This window comes from Diaphorina citri, unplaced genomic scaffold, assembly GCF_000475195.1.
Source record: "Diaphorina citri unplaced genomic scaffold, Diaci psyllid genome assembly version 1.1 scaffold268, whole genome shotgun sequence".
NCBI lineage: Eukaryota > Metazoa > Arthropoda > Insecta > Hemiptera > Psyllidae > Diaphorina > Diaphorina citri.
This window is the reverse complement of record NW_007377705.1, coordinates 70,702-87,846: the sequence shown is the minus strand read 5'-3', so window position 1 is coordinate 87,846 and position 17,145 is coordinate 70,702. Positions and strand designations below refer to the sequence as shown.

Genomic DNA, 17,145 nt, shown 5'->3' with positions numbered 1-17,145 from the left:
TTTTTTTACGTTTCAGGTCGCTTGTCCCGTTTTGGGCTGAAAATGATCTGGCAATCCTAGTAGGTAGGTTATCTGCTGAATGCAAGATAAAATCTGTAGCGCTTACAAGGCAGACGCACTCCGCTGTACGCTTGGTGGAAATTCCGTTTTAATGAAAGAGTTCAATGATGTGTGACGTCAGACTTTACGCAGTTGAAGCTGAACATTTTAATTATTTCAAAGAAGTAGAGACAAATTATCTGAATACGAATACCCTTCATCATAAGTGGAATCTCTTCTACATTTTTCCTGCTCTATGACTTTGAAACATCACCCAAGTAAGCGCAACTGATCTAGGGCAGAATAGGGGAAAGCTTAACCTAACCTAATCTGTTCAGAATAAAGTTCGCCTTGGGCAGACGTGCTTCCCTCCAAGCTAACTAGTCTAGCACCTGGTAACATATAATATTATTCTATACCTTAACAATGTGAGACCAATTATTCTTACCTTGTTTCTTTGAGTATGTTTTCTAAATAAAGTACTGGGTTTCATTTTTCCTGCTCTATGACTTTGAAACATCACCCAAGTAAGCGCAACTGATCTAGGGCAGAATAGGGGAAAGCTTAACCTAACCTAACCTAACCTGTTCAGAATAAAGTTCGCCTTGGGCAGACGTGCTTCCCTCCAAGCTAACTAGTCTAGCACCTGGTAACATATAATATTATTCTATACCTTAACAATGTGAGACAAATTATTCTTACCTGGTTTCTTTGAGTATGTTTTCTAAATAAAGTACTGGGTTCCGCCTTGGGCAGACGTGCTTCCCTCCAAGCTAACTAGTCTAGCACCTGGTAACATATAATATTATTCTATACCTTAACAATGTGAGACCAATTATTCTTACCTTGTTTCTTTGAGTATGTTTTCTAAATAAAGTACTGGGTTCGACTTCCGGACTTTCGAAAGTTTCAAATAGGGAATTTCGAAATTTTTGGCAAATATTTCCATGAACATGGGCGAAGAGAGAATGATCAGTTTCAAATCAGGTCTCTGAAATCATAAGCATGATAAATAGCAAATAGATATTACAAGTACATTATCTGGGGACAAACATGAAAATGGGAGGTATTTTATTACAAAATATCTTCATCCAACATTCAAGACTATAGGTATGTTTAACAGGCAACCAGCAACAAGCAATCCGCCGCAGGTCGCTGTTGCCTGTTGCTAGGTTAGGTTGCCCCAGTGTAAAGGTACCTTTAGTGTGTAGGGAAAATTAGAGTTGTTATTGTGAGACCAAATTCAATATGGCGGACTTGTGTTGAACTTGAATTATGACTTTATGAATGAAGAAATAATGATTGAATAATGATTGAGGCCTAGCGTGTTTGTGTTTATTTTCAAACAAATCACTTACCCTGGGCAGTAGAACCAGTCTCAGGTAAAGTAAAATCAGATCAAACATATCATTTCTATGTTGAGCTCTATCGAGTATAATATGGGATACTTGTGTCAGTGCTAGGTGGTCCAATATGTAATACATCAGATGATCGTTCGTACAGAACAGAATGGGGTTTGTACAGTCAGATTTTCAATGTAATCTCACGAAATTTGGACCATATGTTAACCTATACTTCCTTATTATACCTGCGAAATTCCGAAGTTCTAGCTTTACAGGAAGGGGTAGAAAAAACGGTTCGAAAATCGCTTATTTTACGACTGTACAGTCAGGGCTGTTCTTTCTGGAAATAGAAAATCATGTAAATTGTTTGCATCAAATTCCCATGTTAGAATGCACTTAGCAGACTGTAGATACACTGAAGTGTGTAGTACCACATGTATTCTACACAGACCTAAAGGAAGGCCGCAAATTTAATTGCGAGGTTTTTTCTTCGAAACAGCCTAAATTAGGAAGAAAAGCAAAAAATGAGTGCCAAATAGCTAGTATTTTACATATTTATACTGAGTATTTAGATTTTTATACCTCGGTATTTCATTTAGACTACCAATGATAGGACTGGAGAGGGAGAGTCCCCGTCAAAAATGATAGCTACTGCTTAGATTGCTTCAAACACTCAACTTACTTCTTAAACCCAACATCCAGATCAACAATAGAATGCAAGTGTTTGGTTAGAGACTTGGCTGCTAACTGTGCAGTCAGCTGATGTGGTGTGCTACATACAATACGAGCTTGAGTAGGGGAATCACTATTGAGTAAATGTCCAAGGAGCAACAGAGGCACTTGAGTGAATGCATTCAGATCATCTGAAAGTTATAATGCCGCTCAGACCGTATGAAAGACAGGGGTCTCACAAACCCAGGTATGTCAGACAGTCTGAGAGTGGCGGAAAAATCCAGAGACCTAGGTCTGTCAGACCGTCTGAGAGACCTAGGTCTCGAGCTTTTTCCGGCACACACGTTTCAATTGTCTGTGAGATCACGGTCTAAGCATGAATGGCGGGAATAAGTTTCTTCTGTGAATAAGAATAAGAACCAATAGTTTGGTGAACTATAGACCTCACTTAGAATAATGAAAGTAAATATTATGAATAAGAATAAGAACCAATAGTTTGGTGAACTATAGACCTCACTTAGAATAATGAAAGTAAATATTATGAATAAGAATAAGAACCAATAGTTTGGTGAACTATAGTATATACCTCACTTAGAATAATGAAAGTAAATAATATGAATAAGAATAAGAACGTCAGCTCCCATGGCACGGGGTCACCTGCACTCGCGTTGCACGCGGGAGACCCGGGTTCGATTCCCGGCGGGGTCAAGAAATTTGTATCATGCAAATGATTGATTCTGTGACTGGATGTTGCGGGGCCCACTCAGCCTCGTGAGGAAAATGAGTAGCTATTGCTTATAAATGCACATAGCGACCGGTGGCATGGTAGGTAAACATTGGATTTTAGGATTATTGAGATATTGGGAAAAATCCTACAATGCTGCAGTGAGCACCAAAGTTGTGATATAATAACACAAAGAAACAGCATTTACATAAGAATAAGAACCAATAGTTTGGTGAACTATAGTATAGACCTCACTTAGAAGAATGAAAGTAAATATCAACCACAACCAAAACTCCAAACGACTAATGTGGCCCAAAGGAACTTTTTTTTCCAAGATGTTATAAATGTTAGGTAGGTACTACTTACCCTGTGAGTAAAAAAAGAAAAATGAAAAACAAGGATCAGTTTTATGCTGAAAATGCATGTTTCTGGAGATAAATGTTAACGTAACTTTTTTCTCAATATTTTTACACCATTTTTGAACCAGGTGCTTTAGAAAAGAACACAGAACATTAATTTACTACTGGTAAAAATTAGAAAAAAAATTTCTGGACCCTAGCCGGAACTTTTTTTAAAAAGTCCGTTTTTGCCCTATAAAACTAATGGTGAAAAAAGGAACAATTTTGATTTTTTTTTTTTTTTAATTCCGGCTAGGGTTCAGGGGGTTTTTTTTACCAGTACCTAGTAAATTAATGTTCTGTGTTATTTTCTAAAGCACCTGGTTCAAAAATGGTGTAAAAATATTGAGGAGAAAAAAAGTTACATTAACATTTATCTCCAGAAACATGCATTTTCAGAAAAAAAAACTGTTCCTTGTTTTTGATTTTTCTTTTTTTACTCACAGCTTATGTAGGTATGCGGTCTTGTGGAATAAGTTTTAAACTTTACAGCCAATAACATTAAGAAAGGGTTTAAAAAAAAAAAAAAAATGAACACTGATGAGCAATTTGCGAAAAACTAAAAAATACGAGCGTTCCGCTAATTTTGTCACCCAGTGTATAATTATTATTCCAAGCCTATTTTGTTACCTCGTGAGGATCCCACAACAATTACTTGATTTCTATCAATAAGATCACACAGAGCTGTCTGTTTCTCAGCAGATATATTAGATGCAGTACATGCAGTATTCATATAATCCATATGATCAGCAAGACTAGAGCTACTCAGTTCTTCTGTCTGAAAGAAATACGAGCGTTCCGCTAATTTTGTCACCCAGTGTATAATTATTATTCCAAGCCTATTTTGTTACCTCGTGAGGATCCCACAACAATGACTTGATTTCTATCAATAAGATCACACAGAGCTGTCTGTTTCTCAGCAGATATATTAGATGCAGTACATGCAGTATTAATATAATCCATATGATCAGCAAGACTAGAGCTACTCGGTTCTTCTGTCTGAAATAGAGAATGACATTTTGAAATAAGCAAATTATTGGTAATTTTATTTTCTGGATTCTCATACATCTTGGTAGGTTCAAACACTAAATACCATGGGACACAAGACACAAGTCTTTTAAAGGGATGTCTGAGATACTTAGTGACATTTTAGTGTGTAGTTTAGTATATAGGCTTAACTTAACCAGTACAGTCAGGGCTGTTCTTTCTGGAAATAGAAAATCATGTAAATTGTTTGCTCAAATTCCCATGTTAGAATGCACTTAGCAGACTGTGTAGATACACTGAAGTGTGTAGTACCACATGTATTCTACACAGACCTAAAGGAAGGCCGCAAATTTAATTGCGAGGTTTTTTCTTCGAAACAGCCTAAATTAGGAAGAAAAGCAAAAAACGAGTGCCAAATAGCTAGTATTTTACATATTTATACTGAGTGTTTAGATTTTTATACCTCGATATTTCATTTAGACTACCAATGTAAGACTCTTGGAGAGTCCCTGTGTCTTCTAATAATTATAATACTCACCCTTGAGTTAATATTTAGATCTCTATCCAGTAAGTCTCCAATGGACATGTTCAAATAGTTCTGATAGGATTCCTTCATCTCCGATTGTACATGACTTGTGACTCTATCAATTTTCTCTGCAGTCAGTGTTTGAATGTACTCATCCAGGTGAAAACACAATGCATCTTCTTGTGGTATGTACCTGTGAGATAGATTATATGTTAAGCAAAGGTAGCTAGAGAATACTTTGCAAGGAATCCTCTTGTATGTATACCTACTTTTGATGCAAAACTCCTACTTTTTCCTGTACTTCTGCTCTCTCCAGTTCTTTTTTCTCTGACTCTACCTCTCCATTTGGATCATGTTCTTCTCTTCAACCATTCCACTTTACCTCTCGAGATATCAAACAACTAAAAACTCACAAAAGTCCTGGTACAGACCTTCCGTGTCCTCCAAAAATGTCGGCCCTTAAAAGTGGTGAGATCAGAAAATTAAGGCCAAGTCTGCATTCCCAATTTTTCGTGTCTGCTGAAAATGCTGGATCTCAATTCCTTCAACCTTCTCTCAATTTCAACTTGGCAATGTTTTCCTTTTATTTTCATGTTAATAATAGGTATTGTATTTAGGTATTAATTTGAGAAGGAAAAACATTGCCAAGTTAAAATTGAGAGAAGGTTGAAGGAATTGAGATCCAGCAATTTCAGCAGACACGAAAAATTGGGAATGCAGACTTGGCCTTAATTTTCTGATCTCACCACTTTTAAGGGCCGACATTTTTGGACAGGAACTTGGCCTTTTTTTCACATTTGTGTTTTTGTGGGGGATGTTGATATATTTCATTTCCTTGTATACCGTTTGATAAACTGGTAATATTGTGTGTTGGGTAGGGTAGGGTGTTCTACCCATTATGGAGTACCTATGTTATACTTTTGGTGTTAGAACTGCGGCATTCCGCGGGTAATACTTGTAAATCCTGCAAAATCCCACATGGAATTGGTCACATCCCGCGTGAGATCCGGCGGGATTCAAAAGCCTACGGGATTGCTATCCCTACACACTTAGCCTGGTCCCAAGGCCTAACCAACTTTTAAAACTATCACCTTATCAGTTAAAAACCAACATTATGAGAAGATAATCAGTCTTTTATCAAATTTAAGGCCGAAGGGGCCCTTTGGGAGCCTTGAAAATATAAAAAGGCACACCTACCACTCACGAGAAAAAAAATGAGCCATCAACCATCAAAATCGGTCCAGTAGTTTAGGCTGTGGAGCGGTCAACATCAAAGAAGAAGCGGTAGTGGAAGCAGCAGCAGAAAATGATGAAAAATTTGACATTTTTCAAAGTCAAATATCTTTGTCTAAACTTAACCGATTTTGATGAAACTTTTTTTCAACTTGGTCTACTTTCATGCCCCAATATCTTTGTCTAAACTTAACCGATTTTGATGAAACTTTTTTTCAACTTGGTCTACTTTCATGCCCCAACACACACACACACACACACACGCAATCCGTTTTCTTCCATCATTTGTAGTTGACCCTCTACAACTACCTGAAAACGGCTACTTTCTCTGTTGTGTATAATATTTCTAGTAGCACAGTCAAACTTTGACTTGGCGGGGCAGAGCACTACCACACTACTTAATTCTTAAAAACTTTAAAAAAATATTCTTTATAATAACTAATATAGATGTAGGTAGGTAGGCATTTTGTATTATTTTTCATTTCCTCCCCCCCCCCTCTTTTTTTAATGTCAAATGTAATATGTAAATTTTATGTAATGAGTGTTATCAATACAATAAAAATTAATTGAATTGAATTGAAAACTTATTGAATCCCAAAGTAATTACCAACATGGAGCAAAGGAAAAAGACCCTGTTGGCTCAACTTGTATTCCATGAATATGTCACTCACCAAATATTTGTATTTTCATCTGTGTTTACATGCTCCTGGTATAATTCTCCATTTGAAGCAAGAGAATCAGTACGCTTTCGGTTGCATGATATTGGTTGGGTTCCAAATAAGTCCAAATGATATTTGTGCATAAATTTGGTATTAACTCGCACATTTTGATGAATCTGAAGATGGAAAAAGGTACATGAGTAAATACCTACTTGCTGAAGTGACTTAAGTATGTCCTTCCAAGTATTTGGGGGAGGGGTAAGTACTTCACCTATAAATTGGAAAGAGGAGGAGGGGGGGGAGATTTTCTGAAGAAAATGAATAAAACAAAACTGCGTGAACTACTTACAAGAGTTTTGAGTTTATCCACATGCTTTGCTTTTTCTAATTTCCTAAAAGATTCTTCTACTTTCAGCAGAGGTCTCTTATATCTCAAGGTTTTCTTTTCAAAATGTTTCTCTCGTATGCGATCTTTCTTCTCTTGTTTTCTATTGATTTTGAGGACTGTGTTCCTGGAACAAAGGATTTTAGTTTAAATCAAGCACAGAAACAAATAGAAGAATAGCCCTGAATTAGAATAATAAAAATCATGTTTAGACTTCAAAATAATAATTTTGGCAACAGATTTTTTTCTTCTTTCATAAGAAAAGCAGCCTTTGAACTGTGGAATGATCATATTATTAGCCCTCCCATTTCACTGGAATTTCTAACAGCTCATCAAGTGACCTCATGATTGCACCCTGAAGTAGCCGAGAACCCAATGGGCATCCATCTAAATACCTACCAACCATATGTACCATTCACAATCTCCCTTAGCAACAGTGATTCAATGGGAACTGATGCATTGTCACTTGTTAGGTAGTGATACAACTCCCACAATCTATAGTCTACTATGCTTACCTCTTCCGAATCATTTCATTTCTTCCCATTATGTCTAGCTAAAGTTTAGCAAGCTGCTAAAAGAAATTGGGGTTGTTTTCAAGTAATTTTTTTCATCTCCTATCCAAGAGCCAAGACTACAGAGCAGTACCTAGCTACCTACCTACAGAGTTAGAGCACAAACCACAAAAAATAATTCAAAATTCAAATCAAATTTCCATTACACTTTTCTTCGAGTTCGAGGTTCGAGCATGAAAATTGAAAAATTTAAATTTTGGCGGTTGCATCAAAGATCCTGCCATAACGGGCGAGTTGAATACTCATTGCATAGTCGAATCGGTTAGGGTTGGCGGTGGTCGCGGTGATGATGTCATTCATTAAACGATTCGCAATCGCAATGAGTATTAAAACTGTTGCGGTTGATCATTCAGTTCTGAAAAAATTTAAAAAAAATAAACAAATGAAATGAATGACGTCACTCATGTAAACAATGAGTATTCAAACGGCATTTTTGGACCAAACGGTTCCAACCGGTTGGATGAAATGAGTAAAAAAACTCGCCCAACGTGTAGAAGAAAACACGTTATGATCCTATGTTGCCGGGTGAAAAGTACGGTACAAAAATGGAAAGACCGTACAAGGCGCGAGATTACCGCACAAGGTACATTTGTCAACGCAGCATTATATGTGAGAAGCTAGCTCATACTTCCTGTTATCATATCGATTTTTGGGATTTTGGCTAGCTTTAGCTTGCTAGCTTCCCTCGTAACCTCGTATGTTTTCGGTGCACTTTTGGTTCAAGTCAGAAGATATTAAGAAGGTTTTTAGGCGATTTTAGATAGAAACCACTGTTAAAATGTGGATTTCCGTCCTATGGACTAAAAATAATGTTTGACTAACCTTCAAGAGTGTAGATGAGATCTCCAGAATCTCCAGTTGTTAAGAAACATCCAAAAACTCACCCTGAGTTGAGAGGTAAGACATAAGCCACAAGCTGTGCACTGAATATCTTTGATAATGTTGAAGTACATTCTGCTATAATTATATTTTGTTACACAGGGTGCAGAGAGTTACAAAAGAACATTATGTGATAAGGGTTATGTAGGACAATGTACCTATGTGTTGACAGATTATATTTTGTTACACAGGGTGCAGAGAGTTACAAAAGAACATTATGTGATAAGGGTTATGTAGGACAATGTACCTATGTGTTGACACTCAATAGAATAATGGGATGTTCCTTTATACCCATGCTTGTTTGAAATTTTCTTCACCACCTTCATCACTAATGATTTGTTTTTGTAACTTTTACATCACTCACGGGTGATATTAATTTAATTGACCATTAGTAAATTTTGTGTTTTCTTGTTTTTATTCTCCCCACACATGAAATCCGTACTGTTCATATCAATAAAATGCAAACATACTTGTGGTACATTTAAAATCAAAGCTGTCTTTTTTTTTTCCTTTTTCTTCTTACAACACCATCTGTTCATTTTACCACTGATCCAACCGAACCCTCTTCAACACAACTGTACTACGACCTCCTGATCTAGGACCTGTCAGACAATATTAGGTGCCTTATTATCTATCAGATTGCTGAAATGCCGAGATGATGTGGATTTATTTCTTAGGTTAATTACCTATTATTATCTCCTGACTAAAATTTGAGATAACTAATGTTCCTTCTAAAAAAGTAAATAAAAAACAGAAAAAAAGTTCTCACAACAGATGAAATCTGGAAAGGTATTAGATCAGAAATCTGAATAACTCCATTGTTTGAACCAAAATTAAGTACCTATACTTTACCTATCCAAAATAATAGGATTCTTTTAATTTTGAGAATTTTTATAAAAAAAAAAGTATAAAATCAACTTTGATTCTATCTTACGTAACGTTTACTCAACACGCCATAAAGTTCCAAGTAGGTATACAATAACAATAATTAGTAAATACCCATCTTAGAAGTTAGAAGATAAAAATGGTCTAGGGTCAAAGCCCATGGTGAATTAGAATACCACGGTAATATGTGTGTTCATCTTGGAGCTTTCATATGCTAGGTAGGTAACTGGTACCCGGTTTATTTAATGGACAGATTGGACTGTTATGGGTTTGAACTGTAACCGCACAAGGTACATTTGTCAACGCAGCATTATATGTGAGAAGCTAGCTCATACTTCCTGTTATCATATCGATTTTTGGGATTTTGGATTTTGGTTTTGGCTAGCTTCCCTCATATGTTTTCGGTGCACTTTTTGGTTCAAGCGTTCAAGTCAGAAGATATTAAAAAGGTTTTTAGGCGATTTTAGATAGAAACCACTGTTAAAAGGTGGATTTCCGTCCTATGGACTAAAAATAATGTTTGACTAACCTTCAAGAGTGTAGATGAGATCTCCAGAATCTCCAGTTGGTAAGAAACATCCAAAACTCACCCTGAGTTGAGAGGTAAGACATAAGCCACAAGCTGTGCACTTTGATAATGTTGAAGTACATTCTGCTATGAACTTAACCAATCTTTTGGGGCTGTTTGCCCCTACACCAGAGAAGGCTTTTTGTATAATGTAGTTAAGCTGAACATTTTAATTATTTCAAAGAAGTAGAGACAAATTATCTGAATACGAATACCCTTCATCATAAGTGGAATCTCTTCTAATATATTGAAAATGCTGGATCTCAATTCCTTCAACCTTCTCTCAATTTCAACTTGGCAATGTTTTCCTTTTATTTTCATGTTAATAATAGGTATTGTATTTAGGTATTAATTTGAGAAGGAAAAACATTGCCAAGTTAAAATTGAGAGAAGGTTGAAGGAATTGAGATCCAGCAATTTCAGCAGATTTTTTTTCACATTTGTGTTTTTGTGGGGGATGTTGATATATTTCATTTCCTTGTATACCGTTTGATAAACTGGTAATATTGTGTGTTGGGTAGGGTAGGGTGTTCTACCCATTATGGAGTACCTATGTTATACTTTTGGTGTTAGAACTGCGGCATTCCGCGGGTAATACTTGTAAATCCTGCAAAATCCCACATGGAATTGGTCACATCCCGCGTGAGATCCGGCGGGATTCAAAAGCCTACGGGATTGCTATCCCTACACACTTAGCCTGGTCCCAAGGCCTAACCAACTTTTAAAACTATCACCTTATCAGTTAAAAACCAACATTATGAGAAGATAATCAGTCTTTTATCAAATTTAAGGCCGAAGGGGCCCTTTGGGAGCCTTGAAAATATAAAAAGGCACACCTACCACTCACGAGAAAAAAAATGAGCCATCAACCATCAAAATCGGTCCAGTAGTTTAGGCTGTGGAGCGGTCAACATCAAAGAAGAAGCGGTAGTGGAAGCAGCAGCAGAAAATGATGAAAAATTTGACATTTTTCAAAGTCAAATATCTTTGTTTCTGCTATGTATTGTGTGTATTACTCAGACACATTCCCTATATGAAGATCAAGTAGGGAAGTTTGACTGGAAGCAAAGTTACCTTGGTAAAATCAAATTCTCACACATTGATTCTAGATCAAATGTGAAACGTATCTATGTAGCAAGTGAAGAGAATGCAGTGGCTGCTTTATCGTTAAGCTCTGGTACTGTATTATGGAGGCAAGTTTTAGAGAAAGGTATTCCAGGCTCCGTTGTATTCTTCCAGTTTGGTGCCAACAGTATTGTTACTGTAACATCAAACAATCTTGTCAGGGTTTGGAACTCAAATGATGGCTTGCTTCTTGCTGAATGGAATTTCCCCCTCAGTCTAGGGAACATCAAATTCATGGTAGATGGTGGAAACTTCTATGCTATTGATGTGTCTTCAACGACTAAAACAATTTTTGTACACACTTACAAATTAGCATCTGGTAGTATAAATGATGTTGTAAAAAAAATCTCAGCTACATGGTTAAATGACAACACAGACTGTCAAACAAACCAAAATATCCTGGCTTGCTTGGTTCAAGGTAACTTGGTAAAGATTCTGTTTCCATCAAGTGGAAGCCAGGCTCAGGTTTTAGAACAAATTGTTCCTGCAGCTACTTCCCTAACATCTGTATCAAGTACAATAGGACTGACCTCATTTAAAGCAGGGAATGTTGTGATCACAGTAAACAACAAGAAAATACAAACCTCTGAAACTGCATGTAACACAGTCCATGTTGACAAAACTGAAAGTACAGATTTAGTGTTAACCATATGTATTAAAGGAGTAACAAAATCAAGCATTGATATTGATATATTTACTAGTCAGAAAATCTCTAGCAACAACTTACAATTAAAAACCCAAATAGCTCAGAATGATATCAGTATTCAGTCCTGTTTCTGCAAAGGAACATCACCAAGTTGTTTCTGTCTCTTGTCAACCAAAGATCACACAGCTCTCTTTGTTTCATCCCAAGGAAAAGTTGTTTGGACTCGAGAGGAATCCTTGACCAATATTATATCTGCCGAGTTCTTAGACCTCCCTGTGTCAGATGTTGATGCTGCAATTGAAAAAGAATTTGACAATCAAGAATGTGGCTATTTTGAAATGTTTAGTAGAAGATTGATGTCACAATATTATCAGATGCAAACTCTACTCTCTATTAAGTCTCCTGTCTTCAAAACATCTGCACTTGTCAGGGATAAATTTGGACTTCATAAAATAATTTTGACTGTCACATCAGTGGGAAAAATATTTGCTATTGATAATTTGAGTGGGAAGATATTGTGGAGTTTGTACCTACCTGATGTGATTCCTTACTCTGTCACTGGAAAACTGTTCTCTCCCATATTTGTACAAAGGTCTACTCGTTATGTCCCTTACCCAGCACAGGTATCCATCCTGTTCAAACATAGTTCTACCAAGGAAGGTGTTCTTTTTATACTAGATCCTATCACTGGTCAACTCACACATTCTGATGAAGGTCTTAAACTTGGCTACCAAGTTGAACTTAGCACTCTGTTACCAACTGTCAACAAGAACCATCTACGAGGCATTCTGTTTTTGGATTCAAACAATAAAATTCATTTAGAGCCTGAATCTTCACCTCTCCCTAAGCCTTACTTTTTATACAAAGTAGTACCTCAGTCTGGTGTACTTACTGGATTTTCTATTCAAGAAGATAAAACACTTCTCAAAGTGTGGGAGCTCAATTTTGGTCAACCTGTAATTCATTCATTTAGAGCCTGAATCTTCACCTCTCCCTAAGCCTTACTTTTTATACAAAGTAGTACCTCAGTCTGGTGTACTTACTGGATTTTCTGTTCAAGAAGACAAAACACTTCTCAAAGTGTGGGAGCTCAATTTTGGTCAACCTGTAATTCACGTTGCCAGCAAAAATCCTTTGGAGAAAGTTCATTCTCAAGGTCGAGTACTCTATGATAGGAGTGTCCTGTACAAGTACCTGAATCCTAACCTTGTTGCCGTGGCAACCCATACCCCAGATAATGTACTTTCCATTCATTTGGTAGATGTTGTGAGTGGTGCTCTCATAGAATCCATTGTACACAAACGCACGCTACAACCGATTCACATCGTGCACTCTGAGAACTGGTTGGTCTATGTGTATTTCAATGATAAGACAAGACGCAATGAAGTATCTACCGTAGAAATGTACGAAGGTAAAGTGCAAAGCAACTCTTCAGCCTTCTCATCTCTCAGCAAGTCTCCATTCAAACCTGTCCTAGACAAACAATCCTACATTCTGCCTGTATCTCAAGTTGATGCCATCAAGGAAACCATTACAGAAAGAGGCATCACAAGCAAACACATTCTTCTAGCTTTGGGAACGGGTGGTATTCTGGAGATGCCGTGGGTGTTTTTAGATCCGAGGAGACCAAGAGCAGTGACGCCTGAGATGCGAGAGGAAGGTCAGGTTGTTGTGGAGTATGCTCCAGAACTTCCTATCCTCTCGGAAGGTATCATCAACTACAATCAAACGCTCTATCGTATCAGAGACATTCATACAGCACCCTCAGGTTTAGAATCTACTTGTTTTGTATTTGCTCATGGTCTTGATCTATTCTACACGCGTGTAGCGCCGTCCAAAACGTTTGATATGCTCAAGGAAGACTTTGACTACGCTCTGATATGTTTAGTGTTAGGAGCACTTATAGTAGGAGCAGTAGTATCCAAGAAATTGGCGGCCAAGAAAATGTTGAAGCAGGCATGGAAATAAAATAATGATGACACACGATCAAACCTGGTTTCTGTATACTTTTAGGTAGGTACCTGTGTAATGGTTTGAGATTCTAGTCTTTATACCTCTCTTCACAAGTCAAGTATAAGCAAAGCACTTGCATAAAAGATGAGTGTATTTTATTTTGTTTATTATACCTACCTTTTACTTGATTGTTTATTGCTGTGTTTGTAAGAATGCTGAATTTACTTGACCCCGGCCTACAAGTTCATGTTAAAAAATTCTAACGCATCACCGTTAGTAGAGCTAAATCCCCGGTGTGGTTTGGTATTTCGTATAAAAATTGAAGTTATGGGTACCTATGATGTGATTCTTGGTAATTTAGCAACGGGGCAAAAGTAAGTAAGTGTTAGTTGTTCATGCCCATGCCCATAAATTCATATGTGTTTATTTGATCGGCCTCCGGCCGCTGCTTTTGGTAATAGATCGGGGTTAATCATAAATGCGGCCTTCGGCCACTGGCAAGACCAGTGTACTTCGTTTCGTTAATACATAAAAAAAACAATGCGGTCTCTGGCCGCTGGCAAAGTCGGCTATGTAAGCTTAGTTAAATACAATACGACCTTCGGCCGATGGGTTAAAAAAAGTGTGTCCGAACAGCCTCCTGGCATTCTCAGATATTAACATGGACCTGTAGACCCAGGACCAGGATTTAAAAATATTTAGTTTTTTTTTTGTCATATTTATTTGGCCAAGAATGCTGTTTCATTTGAGATACGAGTAGGTATTAGAGAGAATATTTTCGTTTTGAGGTTTTGGGTTTATTAAAAGTCGTAATTAAAGAGATTACCTAAATAGATTAGGGTTAGGGAATAGGAAATCGGGAATCAATGATTGGTAGGCATTTATATTTTCAGCATACATTATGCTATTGTTTAAGTAATACAAATTTGTAAATAGATTCATTATGTAATTATATTTTCAAAAGAAAGTCCTTTCCACAGACTTTTTCTAATAATACCACAGACGTTCAAAAACATCGAACATCGAAAAATAAAACATCGATGTTCAATGTTTCCATCGAAAGAAAAATATCGATATTGACATCGATGTTTTTGTTCCGATGTATCGATGTTTTCAAAACATCGATGTCGATGTCCCAACCCTAGTAGAATAGAACAGTTGATGAATAAATAATTTCATTACTTTCTTCTTTAATTTCCCCCGATTTTAGGTAGGAACCTAAATAAATTTTAAGTTTGTACCTACCTATGTCCTAAGTAGTCGATAAGTTTTAGGTAGGTAGGTATTCTGTTTCAAGTTTTTCAGAAATTATCAAATCTTTTTTTCATTTAGAAGGTTAAAATGGAAATAGTAGATACGCAAGTTACCTGCGGCCAGGTACCTATCTAGAGGTAACTCCCACCTAAACTTGTCGGCAGTGACAAGTCAAATTAAATCATGACTAGGTACTTTACCAAGTTTAAACTTAAGCCTAGGAGATATCAGATAGCGGAATCAATTCATTTTTACTTATGTATATTTAAGCAATAAAAATCAATCGAGTCAGTAAATAAAAATCACTCACGTGGAATAATTGTGGATCATAGTGTTACCATCACAGCTTTAGACGTGCAATCAATTAATTCACCTACCTCCAGGTGTCTTTCCTTACCTACTAATATGTAAGTATTAATACCTACCTAGCTGGGCACCTACATAAAACCCATCATCACAAAATTTATGTTTCGTAAAGAGAATCCGTGTCATTCTCCTCCCTAAACGGACAAAGTCTCAACTTTGGCGAGAATATAGGTATTAGGTACCTACCTACCTATCCACTTATAATGATACTTATGAACTACCTACATACATTACCTTGTTGATCGCTATTGCCAATAATAAAATTGCTAATTACTGCTAATACCCAAAATGGTGTTTGTTTTTTTCTACCTTATTAATTATGGTAAACTCAAATGGTCTAGGGTCAAAGCCCATGGTGAATTAGAATACCACGGTAATATGTGTGTTCATCTTGGAGCTTTCATATGCTAGGTAGGTAACTGGTACCCGGTTTATTTAATGGACAGATTGGACTGTTATGGGTTTGAACTGTACATAATTACGTTGACCTCTTCACCCGAGTTAACATGACGCTAAGGTTCAGTGTCCATACCATAATATCGGCATTCATAGCATACCCATCCCGTAGCATGTCTCATTAGATGAGAAGCTGGGTGACATACTATTAGGTCAATAATGTAACCTGTGGAATTATTTGCAAGCAAATTGCAGGTGTCAAATCATGTCCTGAATTTGCATCGGAGAATCTCCCCCAGAGTATAACTACCTATATTTTAACATTATTAACGGACAGTTGATTTTGTAAATTTGTGTGAAGGTCCATAGTCCATATTGAACCTTTTTCTTCCTCGCCATTTCCCGTGTACAAACGGGTTCGGCGTTTTTCGTCAGCCTCTCATGCAGCTTGAACTGTACATAATTACGTTGACCTCTTCACCCGAGTTAACATGACGCTAAGGTTCAGTGTCCATACCATAATATCGGCATTCATATTAGCATACCCATCCCGTAGCATGTCTCATTAGATGAGAAGCTGGGTGACATATTATTAGGATTGAACTGTACATAATTACGTTGACCTCTTCACCCGAGTTAACATGACGCTAAGGTTCAGTGTCCATACCATAATATCGGCATTCATAGCATACCCATCCCGTAGCATGTCTCATTAGATGAGAAGCTGGGTGACATACTATTAGGTCAATAATGTAACCTGTGGAATTATTTGCAAGCAAATTGCAGGTGTCAAATCATGTCCTGAATTTGCATCGGAGAATCTCCCCCAGAGTATAACTACCTATATTTTAACATTATTAACGGACAGTTGATTTTGTAAATTTGTGTGAAGGTCCATAGTCCATATTGAACCTTTTTCTTCCTCGCCATTTCCCGTGTACAAACGGGTTCGGCGTTTTTCGTCAGCCTCTCATGCAGCCAGTGGCGTAGCGTGGTCTAAATTCAAGTGTAGGGCGTGTAGAACTCATGTACAGGTCTACCAAGTCCCATCACAGTACATGCCATGCCATTAATATTTATGGGCATTAGAGTGAACTTTTGAGTTGTATGGCCGCCATACACGCCATACATACACGCTACGCCACTGCATGCAGCCCTAGCTAGGGTGATTGCTTTGGACTGACATTTGGTTTTGGCTATACAAAAATTTACGAGTGAAGCCCTTCGTACTCAACCTTTGCTATTTCTTAGCAAGGGAAATTTCAGGCTGTTATCCTCCCTGTTGAAAGCCCCCCAGCCAAATTGTTTTACTCCATGTTTGAGGAGTTATGGGGTTTGTAACCGTAACGGGGACAAGCCGTAATTTTTATGATTCCGAAATTAAATCCAAAATATTGGATTTTTTAATTAATCTTCATCAACCATGATTTACTTCCAAATCCTAGGCACAACAACACCGACCTAGTTCTAATCCAACATGGTAAATAGACAGAGGTATCTTTTGCCCATAATCAGTGCAACGTCCTAATACATAG

The 17,145-nt window shown here is 37.2% G+C and overlaps 2 protein-coding genes across 4 annotated transcripts; one reads left to right on the top strand and one right to left on the bottom strand.

Moving 5' to 3' along the window:
* Positions 1–803: 803 nt before the first annotated feature.
* LOC103506866 (DExH-box ATP-dependent RNA helicase DExH1-like) lies at positions 804–7,834 on the bottom strand. Of its 3 annotated transcripts, none has more exons than XM_017443059.2 (9): positions 7,482–7,834; positions 6,931–7,093; positions 6,594–6,757; positions 4,702–4,882; positions 3,807–3,954; positions 2,065–2,245; positions 1,712–1,722; positions 1,398–1,567; positions 804–1,030 (listed from the first exon to the last, which is right to left on the bottom strand). In XM_017443059.2, exons 1-9 carry the CDS (start codon positions 7,508–7,510, stop codon positions 881–883), a joined length of 1,197 nt encoding a protein of 398 aa, XP_017298548.1. In that variant the 5' UTR covers positions 7,511–7,834; the 3' UTR covers positions 804–880. The 3 variants fall into 3 exon arrangements, with proteins under 3 accessions (XP_017298548.1, XP_026677636.1, XP_017298547.1); XM_026821835.1 differs by lacking the exon at positions 3,807–3,954 and adding an exon at positions 4,028–4,175 and having other exon boundaries at positions 805–1,030; positions 7,624–7,831; XM_017443058.2 differs by lacking the exon at positions 3,807–3,954 and adding an exon at positions 4,028–4,175 and having other exon boundaries at positions 806–1,030; positions 7,482–7,829.
* Positions 7,835–9,674: 1,840 nt separating this feature from the next.
* Positions 9,675–14,424, top strand: LOC103506861 (ER membrane protein complex subunit 1). The gene is made up of 3 exons (XM_026821836.1): positions 9,675–9,952; positions 10,862–12,507; positions 12,641–14,424. Exons 1-3 carry the CDS (start codon positions 9,940–9,942, stop codon positions 13,607–13,609), a joined length of 2,628 nt encoding a protein of 875 aa, XP_026677637.1. The 5' UTR covers positions 9,675–9,939; the 3' UTR covers positions 13,610–14,424.
* Positions 14,425–17,145: the final 2,721 nt, after the last annotated feature.